This window comes from Pyxicephalus adspersus, chromosome 10 (assembly GCF_032062135.1).
Source record: "Pyxicephalus adspersus chromosome 10, UCB_Pads_2.0, whole genome shotgun sequence".
NCBI classification, from domain to species: Eukaryota; Metazoa; Chordata; class Amphibia; order Anura; family Pyxicephalidae; genus Pyxicephalus; species Pyxicephalus adspersus.
Window position 1 is genome coordinate 16,497,776 of NC_092867.1, and position 17,693 is coordinate 16,515,468.

The 17,693-nt window shown below is 37.4% G+C and overlaps 1 protein-coding gene across 1 annotated transcript in view; it reads left to right on the forward strand.

The window, feature by feature from the left end:
• Positions 1–17,215, forward strand: part of CHST15 (carbohydrate sulfotransferase 15) — a 41,607-nt gene extending 24,392 nt beyond the window's left edge. The window contains exons 3-7 of the mRNA XM_072424853.1: positions 4,209–4,300; positions 5,971–6,085; positions 9,448–9,604; positions 13,024–13,171; positions 16,641–17,215. Coding sequence (XP_072280954.1) covers positions 4,209–4,300; positions 5,971–6,085; positions 9,448–9,604; positions 13,024–13,171; positions 16,641–16,828 — 700 coding nt within the window. The 3' untranslated portion in view covers positions 16,829–17,215. The remainder of the gene's footprint in view (positions 1–4,208; positions 4,301–5,970; positions 6,086–9,447; positions 9,605–13,023; positions 13,172–16,640) is intronic.
• Positions 17,216–17,693: the final 478 nt, after the last annotated feature.

The window sequence follows — 17,693 nt, forward strand, 5'->3', positions numbered from 1 at the left end:
GAGCAGACACGTGCTGCAGCCAGCATCAAGGAGACACACACAGGATCAAATATCGGAGGATGTCTTATTCACGGGTGAGTGTCTTATTTTAATTATTTTTTCAAAAATCGGGGGTGGCTTATTTAATGGGGATGTTTTAAAATCGGGGAAACACGGTATATAGATACTGTATAATAATAATCTTTATGGGGGATTACTTTTGATCCAGGCTGCTTTTGTCCCAGGCATACAGTTTCTGATGCAGTCTAAAGCTGCGTACACACTTGCAATAATTATCGTTGGAAGCGAACGACTAACGACCGATCGCCCGATAATTGTTAACAAAAAAAGTGCACAACGACGCAGACAAACGAGGATTGTCGCTGGAAATGAACGACTGCCCCGGCGGATCTAATTGAGCAACGATTGTTCACTATCTATTGTGTGTATGGTCGTTCAGTGGATGGTTCTGCAGTACACTTTTTCCTTTACATCGTATCTAGCGTGTGTACACTATTGGTGGATTATATTTGAACGATCGTATTGTTACAACATGTACAGAATTGTGCACAATACAATCAGTCAAAATAATCCCGCATAATCGTTAGTCGTTTGTTTTCTAACAATAATCCTTGCAAGTGTGTAGCTAGCTTAAGTGTAGATCTATCAATGGCTTAGTAATGCCAAGAGTCTGTGTGATTGGATACAAGCTGAATGAATTACTTAGTATGGACAGTTTTAATCCTCCTACGGTAAGACCCCAATCTTGGAGTGTGGAGATGCCCCAGATTCCCTTTCTATCTGTGGTTATCATACTGAACTACTAGGAAGATACAGAGGACAGGAGTCAGGTTAGCATCCTGGATAAAATAAATAGCATGCTTTAGGGTTTATGGACTGCTGAGGTTCTCAAGAACAAAACCAAATATATTTGTAGGTGCCAGATGAAAGAACCTGTTTATGTTGTTGAGACCAGAACAGGTACCCTTTTAAGTAAAAAAAAAACAAAACTTTTTTTGAGAGAAAAATACCAAAAAACTTGAATTGACACTTTATGGAAGTTAAGCACAAACATATAAAATGACCCCTATTCTGTCACTTAAAACTGAAAAAAACATCAGTGTTGACATAATGCCCTCTTCTTCAAATCTGCAGAAATGAAAACACAAATAAGTGCATAATATAGAATAACGTTCATCAAAATATAGTTCTGTCCTATTGGTCACTACAGAGTAAGTTGAAGAGTTTAATATTTTGCTCCATGTCAGGACAAACATGTGTGGCTTTTAATAAATAAAGGTTGCTGAGATAAAATACTGTAAAGTCATCTTCTCCATTGTATAATCTCCCTGCTTATATTGGCTCCGATGACTACATGACGACAGAAGGAACACAAGATGGAATTCCATAACTGGAGGAAACAATTACTGGAAGCAAAGCGCACACAGAAAGATAAGCCGTTCTGCAGATTCCCTGCCCCTTTTCTGTCCTGACACATGTAACAATTTAGAAAACACAAGGATCGGGTTATCATAAATATGGTTGTCAAGAAAATTGAGTCGAACATGCTGGTTAAAGAAATTCTATCTTCCTGGCTTGATATTCCAATGTAAGAAGGGTAAAGTAGATCAATGGCAGAATCTGGTAAATGTATTTAGCTGTTCATAAGTCTTCTCGGGATGCTTGCTATTCCAAATGTACAAATTGTTCCTACCACTGGAGCACACACTAATGCTTACCCCTTGGTGGCGTACTGAACCCATATGACCTCTCAATGGAGAATCTCAGCTGTGATCTCAGCCCTGCACCCACATGCCTCCAATCAGCTGTGACCGCAGGTTCCCACGCTCCCTGGGCTGTACTTATCAATGATAAATACAGCCCAAGGACCGTGGGAACCTCATTTCAGGTGAGTTACTGTGAAAAAAGGTAAGTATTAAGTAAGTACACACAAATCACATACATTTATTAAAGAATAAATTTCACATTAAAGTCTGGACTTATTATTTATATTTTAACCTTTCAGGGAACCGATAAGGGTTATTATGTACCCCTGTACTTATTCCCCATGGTTGGACATCTGGGAGTCACCTTGTTAAATGTCTAACCGAATTTGAACGGCCATATTCGAAATGAATATAAGGACAACCCGAATTTGAACACCAACACTAGTCCGTAGTGACATGTTTACACAAACTAAACTTAAAAAAATCAAAAAAACGCTTAACTTTAAACCTGCAGATCCATCTATCCCTTGAGAGGTCTCTTCGTTTGGGGTCTGGCATTGTCCCCGTATCTGTTTTCGGCCCGTCGTTCTTCCGGATTCTTCTTCCTCCATCACCAAAACCTGCGCAGGTGTGAGATCGAATGACGTAGATGGGGAACAAAGATTGCTGATCTTACTGTGCATGTGTTAGATCGGCAATTTTTTTCCATTATTGCGTGACGTAGGTGCCCCGGGAGGCTTTGTGCTCCCATTGTGTCTCGATCGCCGCACTTAAAAAATTAATAAATAGCATTTTTACTTTAAATAAAGGTTTGTCTACCCTTTTTTTATGTAAAGTAAAACTTTTCAGTTTAGGTCTGCTTTAAAGCCCTGCATAACATGTAGGCTCCATATAAATACAAGATAAAAATAATAATGTGAATATTTCAGTGCGGCAGAAATCCATAGCTAATGCATCCATAATGCACAAGGTAATATCATTTCCGTGCATTGTTTGCTTGTTTTAATGTTTATATTTCTTTGTTGCCATTTACAGAAAAACTGATTTACCTCATGCATGTGATAATTTACTGCTATTGTATTGATTTTGTGGTATTTTGACTGTAAAATGTAATTTACAGAGAATCTTGCACATGTTTTTGTTCCTAGTGCTTGTTTCTGGTTAGTTATGAGAAAGGTTGTCCCCTAGTCAGGTCACAGTATTTTATGGTATTCTATCAGCTGGGTATAAATTAGACTTTTTGCTTATGGTAATTCGAATGAAAAAAAACATAGGGCTGGAATTTACACCGGAAAGGGAGTCAACCCCAGTGATCAGGGTCACATTGGCCTTGTTGGTGCTTGCAACCGCTCTCCACAGACAGGATCTCTTCAGAGAAAATAATCCTGTCATCCAAGTGTTGCTCCCTCGCTGACAGAAATGCTGCAGAATGTAATTTTCCATTAAGGGAGCAACATATGAAAACGGAATCATTTCTCCAGCCTCCAATAATAATCTTATTGCTGGTGAACTGTGGGTGAATTGTTGCTACGACGGACTCGATGGCGTGACAAGGCCCTGGGTCTGAGAGTCAATGAGAGGAGCAGGAAAAAAAGCCATTTACAGTGTTCATGTCATTTTATTGAAAAAAAAATCCTGTTATGAGAAAATAGGGCTTCAGTCTACATTGACAACTTTTCTGAAACGAAACTTATATAAAAGGTCCATATAGAGAACTCTCTTCCTTATTATTCACTTTGAGATCATTACAAAGAACAAGAGGGAACTCTTTGCGTCTGGAGGAAAAGAAGTTTAATCTCCGGATAAGGAAGGGATTCTTCACTGTAAGGTGTGTGAAAATGTGGAATTGGCTCCCTCAGGAAGTAGTTTCAGCAACTACTATAGATTGCTTTAAAAAAAAGCTGGATGGTTTCTAGAAGCACAGAATATAACTGAGTATTAAGGCTTTAACCACCTAGCCGTTAAGCCCGACCTTCGTACAGGCAAAAAAAAATGGCTAGGATGGTTAAGCCCGTATTTTTGTCACATCCTTACCTCCATGGTCCCGCTGTGCACATCCAGCGTCGTTTTCCTATTCCAGCGTCGTTTTCCTATTTAAAAAAAAAATTTCATGAAAAACAGTGGATCACTTTTGGTACAGAAATCTAGACCTCAGTGTAACGCTCAGGTGGTTAAAGTAAAGATAACAGAGACCGTTGATCCAGGGAACATCCGATGGCGCATGGAGGCAGGAAGGAATATTTTTCCATGGTTGCTACAAATTGTACCAGAGTTTTTTCTTGCCTTCCTCTGGACCAACTATGTCTTATAGGGTTTTATTTCTGGATATGTTTATTTCCATAGTGGTTGAACTTGATGGATTTATGTCTTTTTTTTCACCTGACTTTGTAACTATTTTCCTGTGGTTTGCTGCTGCTCTATGACACTCAAGTGCACGCTCACGTAGGTCTGCTTAAATGAACATTAAACATTCACCTTCTTGTATGTGTCATTTTCTCGCAGCCTGGATGAGAAAGGTGTTGTTCCCTTGTTGACAACAACACTGCACAATGCAGTTTACATGCAAGAGAACACTTCCCTTTACCTGCAAACAGGTAAGTATTCCCCTGACTTGCTGCATCCCTCATAGCAATGGTGTCCAAATTAAATGGTGAATTGTTGTCCAATGTTGGGATTGTTTCTCCTGCTTGGATACACCCAGCTGGCTGTGTACGACTAGCCTGAAGATTTCCGCTGCTTTGGAATGACAATTCCATTTTTAGCTTAAACAAGAATGTTTCCTGCCAATACGTCTGGCCATGTTCTTGTTTTTCCTGCAGAGCTTTTGTTAGGCGTTTCATAGACGTGAATACATAACATGTTGTTGGTACATCCTGATTCTTGTCTTGTCTTTAAAATTCAAGTATAGAAGTAGCCATTGCTGAACTATTACCTGGAGAAATGCTAGTTGACAAAACAAATAGCATAGTCACTGTCTAAAACATGTATGCAGATTAGGAGTTCTTACTTCACTTGATGCATGCTGGTTGCAGGTCAGTGACTCTGGAATTTCGGAGATTTGAAGCAGCCACGAACAGAAGCATTTTCAGAAGGCTGACAATGGAAGTCTATCTTTCTCTGGGTATGGGTTTACTTCATATTAGTACACAACCTCCATTCATTGACGCTGACCATAAGAATGCAGAAAAGTGGACTGACTCTGCAAGCAGGAACCCACTACAGAAAGGCGTAATTCAGAATACATAGTAGTGGTACTGCAGCATTTAGCTACCCCTTAAAAAAAGGTTAACATTGCAATGAATGGGTATATTCACATATTTATTTTTTCATGTGTTTGAGATAGCCGTGCTACATGGTTTTTGAGATGCTACATGCAGCGTCCAATGATTCTGTATAGAAGAAAAAAAATGCATTGCTTCCGACCAAAGGTGGAAGTGGTGGACATAGCCAACTGTGCAGAATTAACTTGGGGAACCTATGGGGAGAGTGCAGAACCTTTGTGCAGCGGCACCCTATGTCTTCCCCTGATTGGCAACTACTTTACCAGCAATAGTATTTTAACCTAGTCTAGTCTATATATAGCAAAATGGTTTTACCCTGCAAATACCAGCTATTGATGGTAAAGTGTGATGTGTGTGTAAATGCATAACAGCAAAGAGAAAAAATGATACAGCAATTACATAACTTCGGAGGCTCTGACATTTTCTTTTTTAATCAAGGATTAAGCAATAAATTGGGCTGAAAAGTAATGTACCTGTCAGCTTGGATTCCTAACCTGTGGCAAAATATAATATTTCATCTATAAATAAATATAATATTATATTATCATAACTTTTTACTAAAGAATGCAATCACCTAATACCTGCGTGCACTGCTGCCATTGTGCACTGCTGCTTTTGCATTGCTGGAACTTTTAGTCATGAGGGGAGAGGGACCATGGAAGTTTACTTAGTATGGGGTTTAGAACATTTCTGTTGCAGCCTTGTCTGCATGGTAATTTTCACTCATTGTGTATGCACTTAAATATATGTTATGTTAGGGTATTTCTATTGTAGTTGAAGGCTAGGGGCTAAGGACATGTTCCCAAAAAAAAATAAAATCTATAGGTCTGATGGGAATGACATAGATTTGGCTGAGGTTTTCATTATAGGTTTCTATATATAGAAACTCGCGTATACTCACTCGGTCACATTATTTCCGGTTATGCTGTATGACTAATATTCTTCATCTACTAAGATTAGCAGTTTCCTTTTTCTTTTGGTAGTAAGCAACAATCCTAAATTGATGGCAGACACGGACCATGCAGTTAATTCAACTCCTATGGTAATCTTTACCTCACCCAACTTCTTGAATGATGCCCATGTTGTATGGCTGTCCTGGTAAGGTAGGAAAGGGTAATATAAATAAAATGTAGGGTTCAAGAGTAAAAGAAATATGTTTCTTAGAATGTGCATATGTGGTCTATTCATGTGAAGCATTCTTGATTCTTAAGTGCTAATTCTTGAGTATAGTAACCATAGCAATCAGAATTCTTCTTGTTCTCTTACAACTTTAACAAAATTATTTCTAATTAGCTCTGTATTTAGGAAAAAATATCTTTTTTTGTGAAAGAAGAAGGTAGGGGCATTTGTTTCATTGAGTTTTATGGATTGTGTAATCTAATTCCTCATATGTTTTGCAAAAATGTTGCACATGTCACCCAACTAAAAAACAGACTTGTTACATTGATATTGAGACAGACTTAGTCAATTTATGCAAGATTTAATTTAAGACCTAATTCATTAAATGTAATTTAGTTTTTGATACTTTGAAATGTAGTTAATAATTAAAGACATAGGTTACTGTGTAATTACCCCATAGGTCAATATTAAAACTCATTCCACCTCCTTCTGCTAATCCAGCGCTACTGATGTTCCTGCATTAGCTGATCACCAGTGTTTCTCAACCTTCTTAACAAGGGGAATTCATGAAATAATTTTTCAGGTCTTCAGGGAACTCCTGCTATATTTACTATATCCACAGCTCACACATTGCTGGCCATTGGGAAGAATGCCAACGTTACAGATGAGCAAAAGACCATTGATGTCATTGGAACTAACCTGAGAAGCACAAATTGCTCAAAGAACCCCCAACAACCTCTGGAGAATTCCTGGTTGAGAAACTGCCTTACACTGACATCATCATCTGCAGATTCTCTACCGGATCCCGAGAGGACCCCACCGCTGGACAGCCAATTGGAAATGTCCATGTCAAGCACGTGGAACTAAACTTACCTCTCTCCCTGCTCCATTGTCAGCATTGACTTCTTTTCTCCGTCTTCTTCCAGGTTTAGATCTTTGGACATCTTGATTGGCCAGGCTGCACATGTAGGCAAAAGAACAGGAAGGGTAATTTTTTTTATAGCAGAAGTAACTGCTATAAAACTGTTTGCCCTTTTTTTTTCCTTAAAATGTATTTCTGCTAAAAATTGCTACTTTATTAAAGTAAAGAAAAAAATAACCAAATCATTGGTGTCGGGGAATAGATGTGCCCCAAATCACTGGTAGCAGTGTGTGAAATGATCTGCTAAGTAGTTGTGTTAGTAGGAGGAAACAAACTAAAAGCTCATTGGTGTCTCCGCCTTATTTTGGTGCTCTTACACCCCTAGCACTCCCTGTTGCTCTACCCCTTTCCTCCATAGGGTCAGGACATTGCTGGGATTCTCAGGAGATATTGCACCTGCACAGTCCAGCCTACCTGCCATACCTGTACAGGAACACAAGCAACATTCCAGCCCTCCCCCAAAAACTGGCTCTTTTAAATTTTGCTTAATAAATTGTATTTTGTTTTTGCTACTGAAAAAGTTGCATAGTTTGGATGTGGGAACTATAATTCTTTATAAAACCACAGGCTACTGTGTAAGCATTTTCTGCTTCCTATAAATGCAGCATGTTCCCTTTTCACCCAACACACACCAACAACCTAATTCTTAACAATTTGGGATGTAAGAGCTTACATTTACTACAATTTTGGGGTAGTTAAGTGTTTGCCACTGGGGATAATGAGGGTTAGGGGTAGGGGGCAGCTTTCAATTGATATTTCGCTAGGCCACACGTGATGGGAATCGGCTATAACCTACGACACTATGGCAACTATTGACTTTTCCTCAGTTTTCCTGATCTTTATACTTGTTCTGGATTAGTGATACATAAAAAATTAAAAGTCAGTAGGTCAGAAGTCAAGAAAATACCATTTAGAATGAGAACAACAATGGCAGCCCATATGTTTATTACAGTAATCCTGTTTGGTGACCTTTCTTCCAGTTGAGGTGATTTAATGCAAAAATCAACCCCACATAATGCATGTGCCACTCAAACACAAGTAAATTAATGGATCAAAATAACATGTGAATGAAAAAAAACAGATATTCATCTCCTGCCCCAGTTATTTATGCTTATAATAGCAATAATGAATACAGCGGCTACAGCTCTCTTCCCCAGGATGAGAGAACATAAACCCTCATTGATATATTTGCTTTGTCCATGCAACATACTATTTTTGGATAACATTATGTAGCTCTAATGGTTTAAGTGCAAGAATGTACATTGAAATTGTAAGATTGTATCTATATACAAAAGGATAACAAAAATGCATAAAGAAAGAATGGGTGGATGTCCGGAGTGAATTGAATGGAATACATATAGGATCAAAGCTACCAAGAAGAACCAGTATAAAGAGAAAAATAGTGACAATAGCTTATCTGAATGTAAAATAGATGGAGGGTGCAATCACTATGAGCATGGTGTGTCTCAAGGCCTCTTAGTCAAGGGCAGGATGGGGTCATTTCTTCAAGTACAAAAGGAGAAAAAGAGTGGAATAGAGGTACAATTCTAATAGAATTTGTTCTGCCTGCAGTATGAAGTGTTCTCCAGTCCTCCACAGTAAGAATAGGTTAGATGTCAGATTTACAATGTACCATGTAGAGGATTTTATAAACCATTGCTTTATATACTGTATATGGAAAGGAATATGTGACATCGGTAAATGATATGCAAAAGCAATTTTTGTTTCTAAATGCAATGATAATGATTTTACAGTCATAATAACTATCATTTGTCGTGAAAGGCCTAAACATAATTAGAATATAAGTCAGCATAAGGTCATAATAAAATGCTCTAAGCAGAAGTGGTGCACATCCAAGCCACATTCTCATTTTCACATAATTCTAGGACGGTGATATTATATATAACAGTTCACTACAACTCTAAAATAACCATGTTCAACCATGCTTTTTACAAAATTGATAACAGATGGTAGGTCAGTGGAATCTTTGCCAGCCACGGCTCATTCCCACTTAGCGCTTTTTGATTTAGGTTTTTTAACGCATGTGTTTTGCAATTCACAGACCGTTAATTTTCTATAGAAAAGTCAGTCTTCCGTTCCTGTTCGTTTATGCAGTGCAATGTGGTGCAATTTCTATGCACACTTCTCATGATGAACATTGCTGTTAGACTCTATGAGAAGGGAAAAAAAAGCATTGGCACATGCAAAAGCATTGTTTTTTTGTAACCCATCATATCATGGTTTCCAAAATGCACAAAACCCTAAACAAAAAATGCATCACAGTGCAAAATGTAAATTTTTATGTCTTGTAATGTAAAGCCCCAATCCACTACTGATTGTTAAATGTGGTCTGCATAACTATTACAAGGTATTTGTGTTCTTGCTTGTTGATCATCTCTTATGTTTTCCCTCCCCACAGGTTGTATTCAGACTACTTGTACTTTGCTATTGCCAACAAGTCTGCCGAGGACTTCAATGACAAAGTGAACGAGTCTCTGCAGATGTTTGACAGCTGCCTGCAAGGTTCTTCTCTCCGAGCTTGTGCTTACAACACCACCTTCAGCAACATCCTGCCGGTATGTAGACTTCCCTCCTGGGAAATCACGGTGTACAGCCAGAGCCTCTTACATCTGTTCTAATCCCGAGCTAAGAAAAATGACACATGCTATGACAACAGGGATTTGGAGAGCTGCATGCCATTAGCCTTGACTTGCTTATTACTTTAACGCCACAGAATACTTGAAAGAAAATTGTAGTGTGAGCTCTACTATTATACATTCTCGTTGTTGTTGTTGTTGTTATTGAAACCTTTCCATGAAAGTAATTTTTAATGTACCAAAAGCACCCTATTAGAGGTCTGGTTTTCTTTTATTCATTGGGGTGCAGATTTAAAATTACACAGTTAAAATCCAGAAATGTAAATTATCTTACCTGCACTGTCATAAAACCTGATTGCCTTGCAGTGCTACACCTTTCATTACCATCCCGAATCCAATGGGAAACAATGTAGCAGACGAAGGTACTTTTTAAAATATATTTAGGGCTTTTATTGTGGCACTCATTAGGTTTTAGGGTCTACCAGCCTGCTGAAAGACTGTTGAAGAATTTCTCCTGAGTTTTATGTTCGGGAGCAGGCAAAAGAATCATCAAGACATCGGCTGAAGTTGACGCTCTATTGCAGGGTTTAGGAGTACGATGGGGAGTTTGGCAGCGTTATTAACACCTCTGAGATTATTCTGCTGCTGGAACTATAAGAAGCCTGTAGCTAAATCATCGAATATCCCCCACCAACAATCATATATACATGTGTGTGTAATTGTGTGTGTAATTGTAATTGTCAGTTCAATGGAGTGAAAGCAGCAAAGAACTACAGTAGGGTGGAGAAAAATGTATTTGTTTGTGCAGTATATATACCATATATATGTCATACAGTTACAGGCCTATTTATTAGGTAGGGTTGATTAGATAAAGGATGGTCAGTCTTTGTTCTCCATTTTTGCAAAATGAGTTGCCACTTTTACGAAGCAGTATTTCTAAATTGGGAATTTTTTTCAGTGGTTGGATCACTGTAAAGTATTTACCCTAAATTGTCCATCAGACGCCTAAATGAAGTGATGGATCATCACTTTCTCTAGCTACATTAGCTTTCATTTCAGCAGCTGATTTCCAATTTAAATAATGGCAGGCAGGGTGATTGTTCCAAACTGATCCCTATTGTAGCCTAAGGCATATGGCATTCTCCTCTTTTAGAATTGTCAGGGTTATCTGGCGATCTATAAAGTGGGGGGTGATGTCTGCCTTGTGAATGTAGCATGTAAATACAGGACATGTAAATGCATTCATTATAAAAGTAATTCTAAAAAGTAGCCTTTTTGATCTTTTTATGAATGGCCCTCTATGAACATGTACAAATTATTTTGTTTTGTTGTAGAAAAAAGAGAAGAACAACTAATTAAATTACCATCTCCGTACAAAAATGTCCTAACATAAACTCTAAATATTGTATAGAAAAAGAACGACATAAATTGAAGAAATGGTAAAAAAGAAAAGGCTTTAATACATTTAAAGCAATCAGCCTGGGTTCAGCAGAGGGGTGTATAATGCGGTGGCTTACAAGGTCATAGCAATCCAATTAAGGCTACTGTACAATGATGGTAATGATGATCTCGTTCTCTCTGGCTCTTCAAATAATGTAAAACCAGCACAAATGTTTCTTGGCCTGATGTCCAGTTACCAGTGAACTAGCTAAAATATTCTGGACGGCAGCAAGCAGCCCTAATTTTAATGCTATCATATTTTATCTTAACGTGATCTTTGCATGCGCAGTTATTTTCCATGATCCTATTAAAGTAATAAAATGCATGTCTCAGAATTAAAATAAACCACCATCTTCCACATCACATCACTTGTCTAATGGATGGCTGCCAATTAGCTTCAGATCAAAAGAAAAAAACACTGTGGTATAATATTTGGTAAAATATCTGATATCAGTAGGATTGCTGTTATATTCCAGTTGCTATAGGAATTTTAGTTTCATAGCAACTGGATTGTCACATTGCTTCCACTTTGACAGCGTTTGCTGACATCGGTTATATTTTTAATGCCGTTTATCATCAATCTTTTTTGTTCTCTTTATTTTAAGCTAATTGGCAGTCTTTTGTTGGGAAGGGGAAGAGTGATGGCTTCTTTTCATTTAGATTCTTGTCCTTTATTTCAAAGGAGTCTGTTGGCATGTAGAATATGTTACCACCTAAATCATGACTACATACGGCTTTACGGAATTGTATTAGAAGGGAGAACAAATAAAAGCTTTTGTTATACGATATTTAAAGTGTATGTTAGGACATTTTTTTTTACTGAAATGTTAGTTTTTCTTTTTTTTTTATACAACAAAACACAATTGTTTGTACATGTTCATAGGGGGGCATTAATAGATCAAAAGGCTACTTTTTATAATTACTTTTATAACAAATGCATTTACATGTCCTGTATTTACATTAGAAAAATGTTGGGGTGCCACAGCAGTTGGAGAAACAGATTGCATTTAAAGATTTACATTAAAGCCCTAAAGATTTACCACCTTGGTATGCCAGAGTGTCATTGGGATTGGAAAATGGTGGGGGATCATGCCAGTGGGGAGCCAAATGACTCAACAGAGGTTATATCCCTTCATTACAAAATCAGAAAGAACGTACAGGGTCCCTATGAATATCTTCATCTTATTACTGTAATCCTACACTGATAACCTCCACATGTGACCATTCCTCCCCACCATTTGTCACCCTAAATATTTAAAAATCCAGAGAAACGAAGAGCTTGTACACCAATATATTCTGGTGTCAGTACTCAGGGGTAGCCTATGTTCCTGCAGTTACAAAGACCCTTGGTTTGTGCTCCAGACCACTCTACTGCCATTACACATATTACTAAATACCTGCTATGGCCATCTGATGGCGCACATGTTGTCTTTTAGAGTTAGGCCACTCACAGTGCACCTATTCTTGGTAAATATCCCTGAAATTTAGCTGTGCCGCCTTTTTTAAAAATCGCACAGGCTTTTCAGTGTACCCCTATGCATGGCATAAACACAACGTCAATGGAAAGCCTAACCACAGCTCATCAGCCTAATAATGAGACATTCATTGAAGTGAATAAAGTTCAGGCCTTTCATTCATGCTGCACAATGGCTGGTTTGGAAGAATTGCTTTGTAACATTGGGTGTAGCAATGATCCTTGCAGAAATGTAGAAGTTATTTATTAAATTGGTGAAGGGTTGATTTACTATAAAATACTGAATAATGGAGAGTACTTTTTTTTGTTTAAAAAGTTAGGTAGATGCAAAAAAAACTATGTTTTTAATTGCTGTTTGTGAATATTTGCATTTGGAGAGGAAAAATCTATCCAACAAGAACAAACACAGCAAATAAAACCAATGTCCTATTTATATGTTATTCAACCACTTTCCTATTAGTGAATATGTATCCTGTTTGTCTAGGTGCGACTCCATGTTGGTTTGTATGCGGTATATCTGTGGGACTGGCTGTCTCTCTTTAACCTCGATCAGTTTCTGATACTCCGTCTGGAAGATCACGCAGTCAACACCACACAGAGCATGAGACTTGTGTACCGATTCCTCGGACTTGGTATAATCATTTTCCAAAGTTTCTAGATCATATACAATTTTGTACAAAGTTGCATGCATTTTTGTCTTTTGAGTGTTGGTTTTAGTTTTTTCTACAAAAATTGGAGTCTAATCTCTTGCATGGGTGAGGCTAAAAATTCTTTTTGGGGGCTGAAAATTGACTCTGTATGTCATATGTCAAACCTTTCCATTCCCAAGAGTATCAGAAGCATAGAATGGAAGCTTTCAGATTGGGATGTTTTATAATTTGTGAGATATTCTTCAGGGTTGGCTTCCTTATACCTCCTAATATATTATCTGAAGCCTTTTTTATTTTGCAATGAGGGGGCTTTTGTGCCAAAAAAGGGGTATAATGGATTCTACAATGAGGGCATTATCTGTCCTAGAAAATTGTATTTAAATACCAGGATCAGCTGTCTGTTTGCTAGCCGAAGTCTCTTTTTCGAAGTCTGATTTTTAAAAAAAATGTCTTCGCTAGTTCACCATGATTGAGTAATTGATAATTGTTCTTAAGTAGCTTTATTTCAGCTTCTTCCCTTTCCGCTTCCTTTTACTTTCATTTCAACTTCAAAAAATGTAGTTTTAGCACAGAAAAGCGCCTTTATTGTATAAGTAAATAACTAATACCTTATACCTAAAATATATTACAGTGATGATAAAAAGGAAAAAATCTTAGTATAAAATGAAGTACTTTTTGCATTTTTTCCCAATAATCATTGGTCAAACTATACTATATTATTTTCTTGCTATTTACTTTTTAAATATATATAGAGTGAAATAATTTTTGCAAAACATTATTTTGACCCCAAAACTCCAAAACTACAATGACAAGTTACATTGTTGCATTTGAAAAAAAAAAAGTTGCAATGTACAAAAGGCTCCTAAATTATTAAAAACTTCCATTAGCAGGTAATTATTATTATTAATATTAATAATAATAATAAAAAAATAATAAATAGTATTTATATGGTGCCAACATATTATGCAGCGCTGTACATTAAATAAGGGTTGCAAATGACAGTCAGATACAGACAGTGACATAGGAGGAGGAGAGCACCCTGCCCCGAAGAGCTTACAATCTATTGTAAAAAGTGGCTGTTACAGGTAACACAGATTTTTCTTGAGAAAGCTGCTTTTATTATTGAGAAATGTTTCTTTTTGTTGTTTCCTTGATACATCTTGGAAACTGAAATGTAGAATGCTGTTTGCTACAGGAAATGCTTGCACTTTACATATTACCAATCACCTGCATATAGACCGGCAAGTATTGATGATGTGTCTACATGTCAGTATATTGAAGAATTCATTGTTTGCACCATTGGTGAGCCCCCTTTATCACGTCTGATTGCCGCACGTCTTCATTGCTATAGCAACAGAAGATGGAAATGCAGCACTAGACAACTGAAATCTGCAGAGAAATCGCTTCCATCAGATATTCAGGACTCATTATTTTAGGGTTAAGATGTTAGATGTTTTTTTAGTCAGTGTATATGTTTCTGTCTGTCTAGAATCATGTGTATTGAATGTGATATTGCCAGGATTAGGGCTGATTTGTACAGACCACCCCTAGGCATTCTTTTCTCCGGCTCTCCTGAGTCTGTATGGTCTCATTGCTGCAATGCTAAGTGATTGTACACATAGGCCTAGGCGCTGTCACTTGGGGAAGTTTCATGCTTCTAAAAGCCTGGCTTCAATAGATTATTGGAACAGGGGGCTAGGCAGCAAGTAATCAGTGATGGGTCCTCTCCTCCTCCTGTGCCAATGTACAGAGCTGCACACCATGTTGGTGCTATACAAATACAGTTTATTCATCATAATAATAATAATAATGCTCAGTATTTCAAAATACACCGTTTCTTGGCCCTGGAAGTCAAAATGCAATTTATAACACATGGCAATCCATTTTCATTTCACACAGAATTTTCAAATTAGATATGAAGGATTTCCTAAATGTATTTTTTGTTCTTGTTGCTTTTCTTCAGTTATTTAGCAGCAAATATATCCAACACCTTAATAGACTGTGTTTGCACACAAATACAAAATACATTGTACCGGCACCCCATTGCTTTTAATGGCCGTGTTAACATGTGTTGCATTGTGTGAAATAGTTTAGGTGCACATTTTATTCCGTTGGTGTTCTTTGTCGGTTCCATAGAAATCAGTGGGAGTACATGTGAACACATAACCGTTGTTTGCCTCTGTATCCTTGGCCTACCTACATATAGAAAATGGAAAGCCCTTCTCATACTCCTAAATGCTGAGCACATCATCAGACAACAGATAGGGAAAATGCACATAAATGCATGCAACAGTGCTTTGCAAAATGAAGGGAAATGGAAGTGCATAGGTGTGAAGGCAGCCATAAAAATAATCCAATCTATTTATGGAGAGGTTTTGCCATGTGACTGTAATATTTAAATCATTGGAGTCATTTGACCTATCTATCTATCTATCTATCTATCTATCTATCTCCTATCTACCTATCTATCTATCTATCTATCTATCTATTTCATATCTATCTATCTATCTCATATCTATCTATCTATCTTGCAGCTCTCATTGGTAATAATAAGTATGGGTAAAGAACATACCCGTCATTCTAGCCTGGTGAATGGCAACATAATGTTAACATAATTGTTTTTGCATGGTGCATAGGAAACACATGGCGAAACGCGTTGGGTAAAAAGACTTAACGGTTCAACCAAAACTAAAAAAACGCTAGCCAACTGTATGTACAAAATGTCAAACCCCACCCCATGATGTAATGGGCTGGGGAATATGTTTTGATGATTGTTTATGTATAAATCTGAGTAGAAATACATAATTATTGACATCTAAAAGGCACAACCTGAAAACCCTGTCTTTTTCTTTTCTTATCCACGTTTGGTTACTAGAATTAACAGGGGTGGCCACCTGTTATGTTTCTATATGAAATAGATAAGAGGGATATCATGCTTTTGTACACTGGTGTATAGGAAAGTTAGAACCACTGTCTGCTTTGTATGGCTGGAGATAGGTTAAAATACTGGAGATAGATTAGAAATACTGAACCCCAAAGATAAGATTATTCCCAAAAAAAAATCTACCCTGTACATCTAGGATGCTCCAGATCTTATCAACTTTTGTATTTGTACTTTTTCATTGAAATTAACTTTATATTCAGTAATTTGTTGCATTGCCCCACTTTTTATTTATTCCCCCAGCTAGTACTGGAGACCCTTTGTTTTAGGGGATTAGCCAGCCTAGCGCCATATTACATTGTCATATTACTTTCATCTCATCAGAATGAAACAAAAACTGCTTTTGGGTCATTACCACACCTCTAGGGGGAAAATGTATAAAAAAGAATAAAAAAATAAAAAAAAATGTTTTGGCTTTAGATATAATTTCACATAACATGATATTTATTTTGCACGATATCTGAGCACATTTTAGTATTCTGGGTAATTGCATTTTCCTATTATTTGCAGGACCATTAAATAATGAACAGGAGGTTTCTATAAGCAACAAACAAGCATCAAACAGCCGCCGCCCAGAGGACTGTAGCCTGGGGCCCATGCTACCCCATACCAGACAGCTTCTCATGGACTTCTACTGGCCCTATAACCAAAAACTGGCTGAGATGCTTTCAGACAGAGCTTTCCTCTGGGAAAGGTAGCAAGACTTGAACAATTTACTTTTCCCTCTCTGCATGATCAACTGCACATAAAGGATTACTCTGACATCTAGTGGTGCAATATGGGAATTGCATGCTTTGGAGTAAAGCGATGCGTGACTGTCCTCTATTGGTCAAATTATGGAACTGCAATAAGCAGCATTAAATGTGATAAAGAAGATTTAATGGCAGTCTGTTAAACTCTATCACCAGGATTGCTCTGGAGGTCAGATAATACAATGTAATATATGGACAAATGAACTGAACAAAAAAAGGAAATAACTGAAAAAAAATGTTCAAACTCAAGGTGACAGTAACTGGAGATTCTTAGATCAAGAAGAAATATTTTTTCATGCTTAAAAAATGATTAAATTAATATTTAAATGGGAATTGTGTGTGATTTTAAAAGACCATCAGCCCGCGATGAGGTATGGTGTGTATGATGTATGATAACATTTTTTTAACTGGTTTTAATCAGCATTTTGCATGTTGAAACCAAACAGATTACACCATTCACTTGGAAGCCTATTATTGGCCTCGGTCAAAGCATTCTTTTTTTTTTTTTGTATGGCAACGAAATTGCTCTCAGTGCTCCATACTCCAGGGTGAAAATCATACATCAAAGTTTCTGTGGTTTATTTAGCTCTATCTCTGCAAAATAAGATGTGTCAGGTGGCTCCCTTTGCTTGGTAAGGCTATGCTTGCGAATAGGATGTTGAAGCATAGCATAGTACTGTGAGAGGGAGCTGGGCCATGCCTGAAAATGAGTCTTTTCATGTCAGTTTCAGGGATCTCCAGCATGATTCTGAAGATTCTTCACTTTTTTATATGTACTGATGTTATGGAGCCTATATTTAAATAACACGTT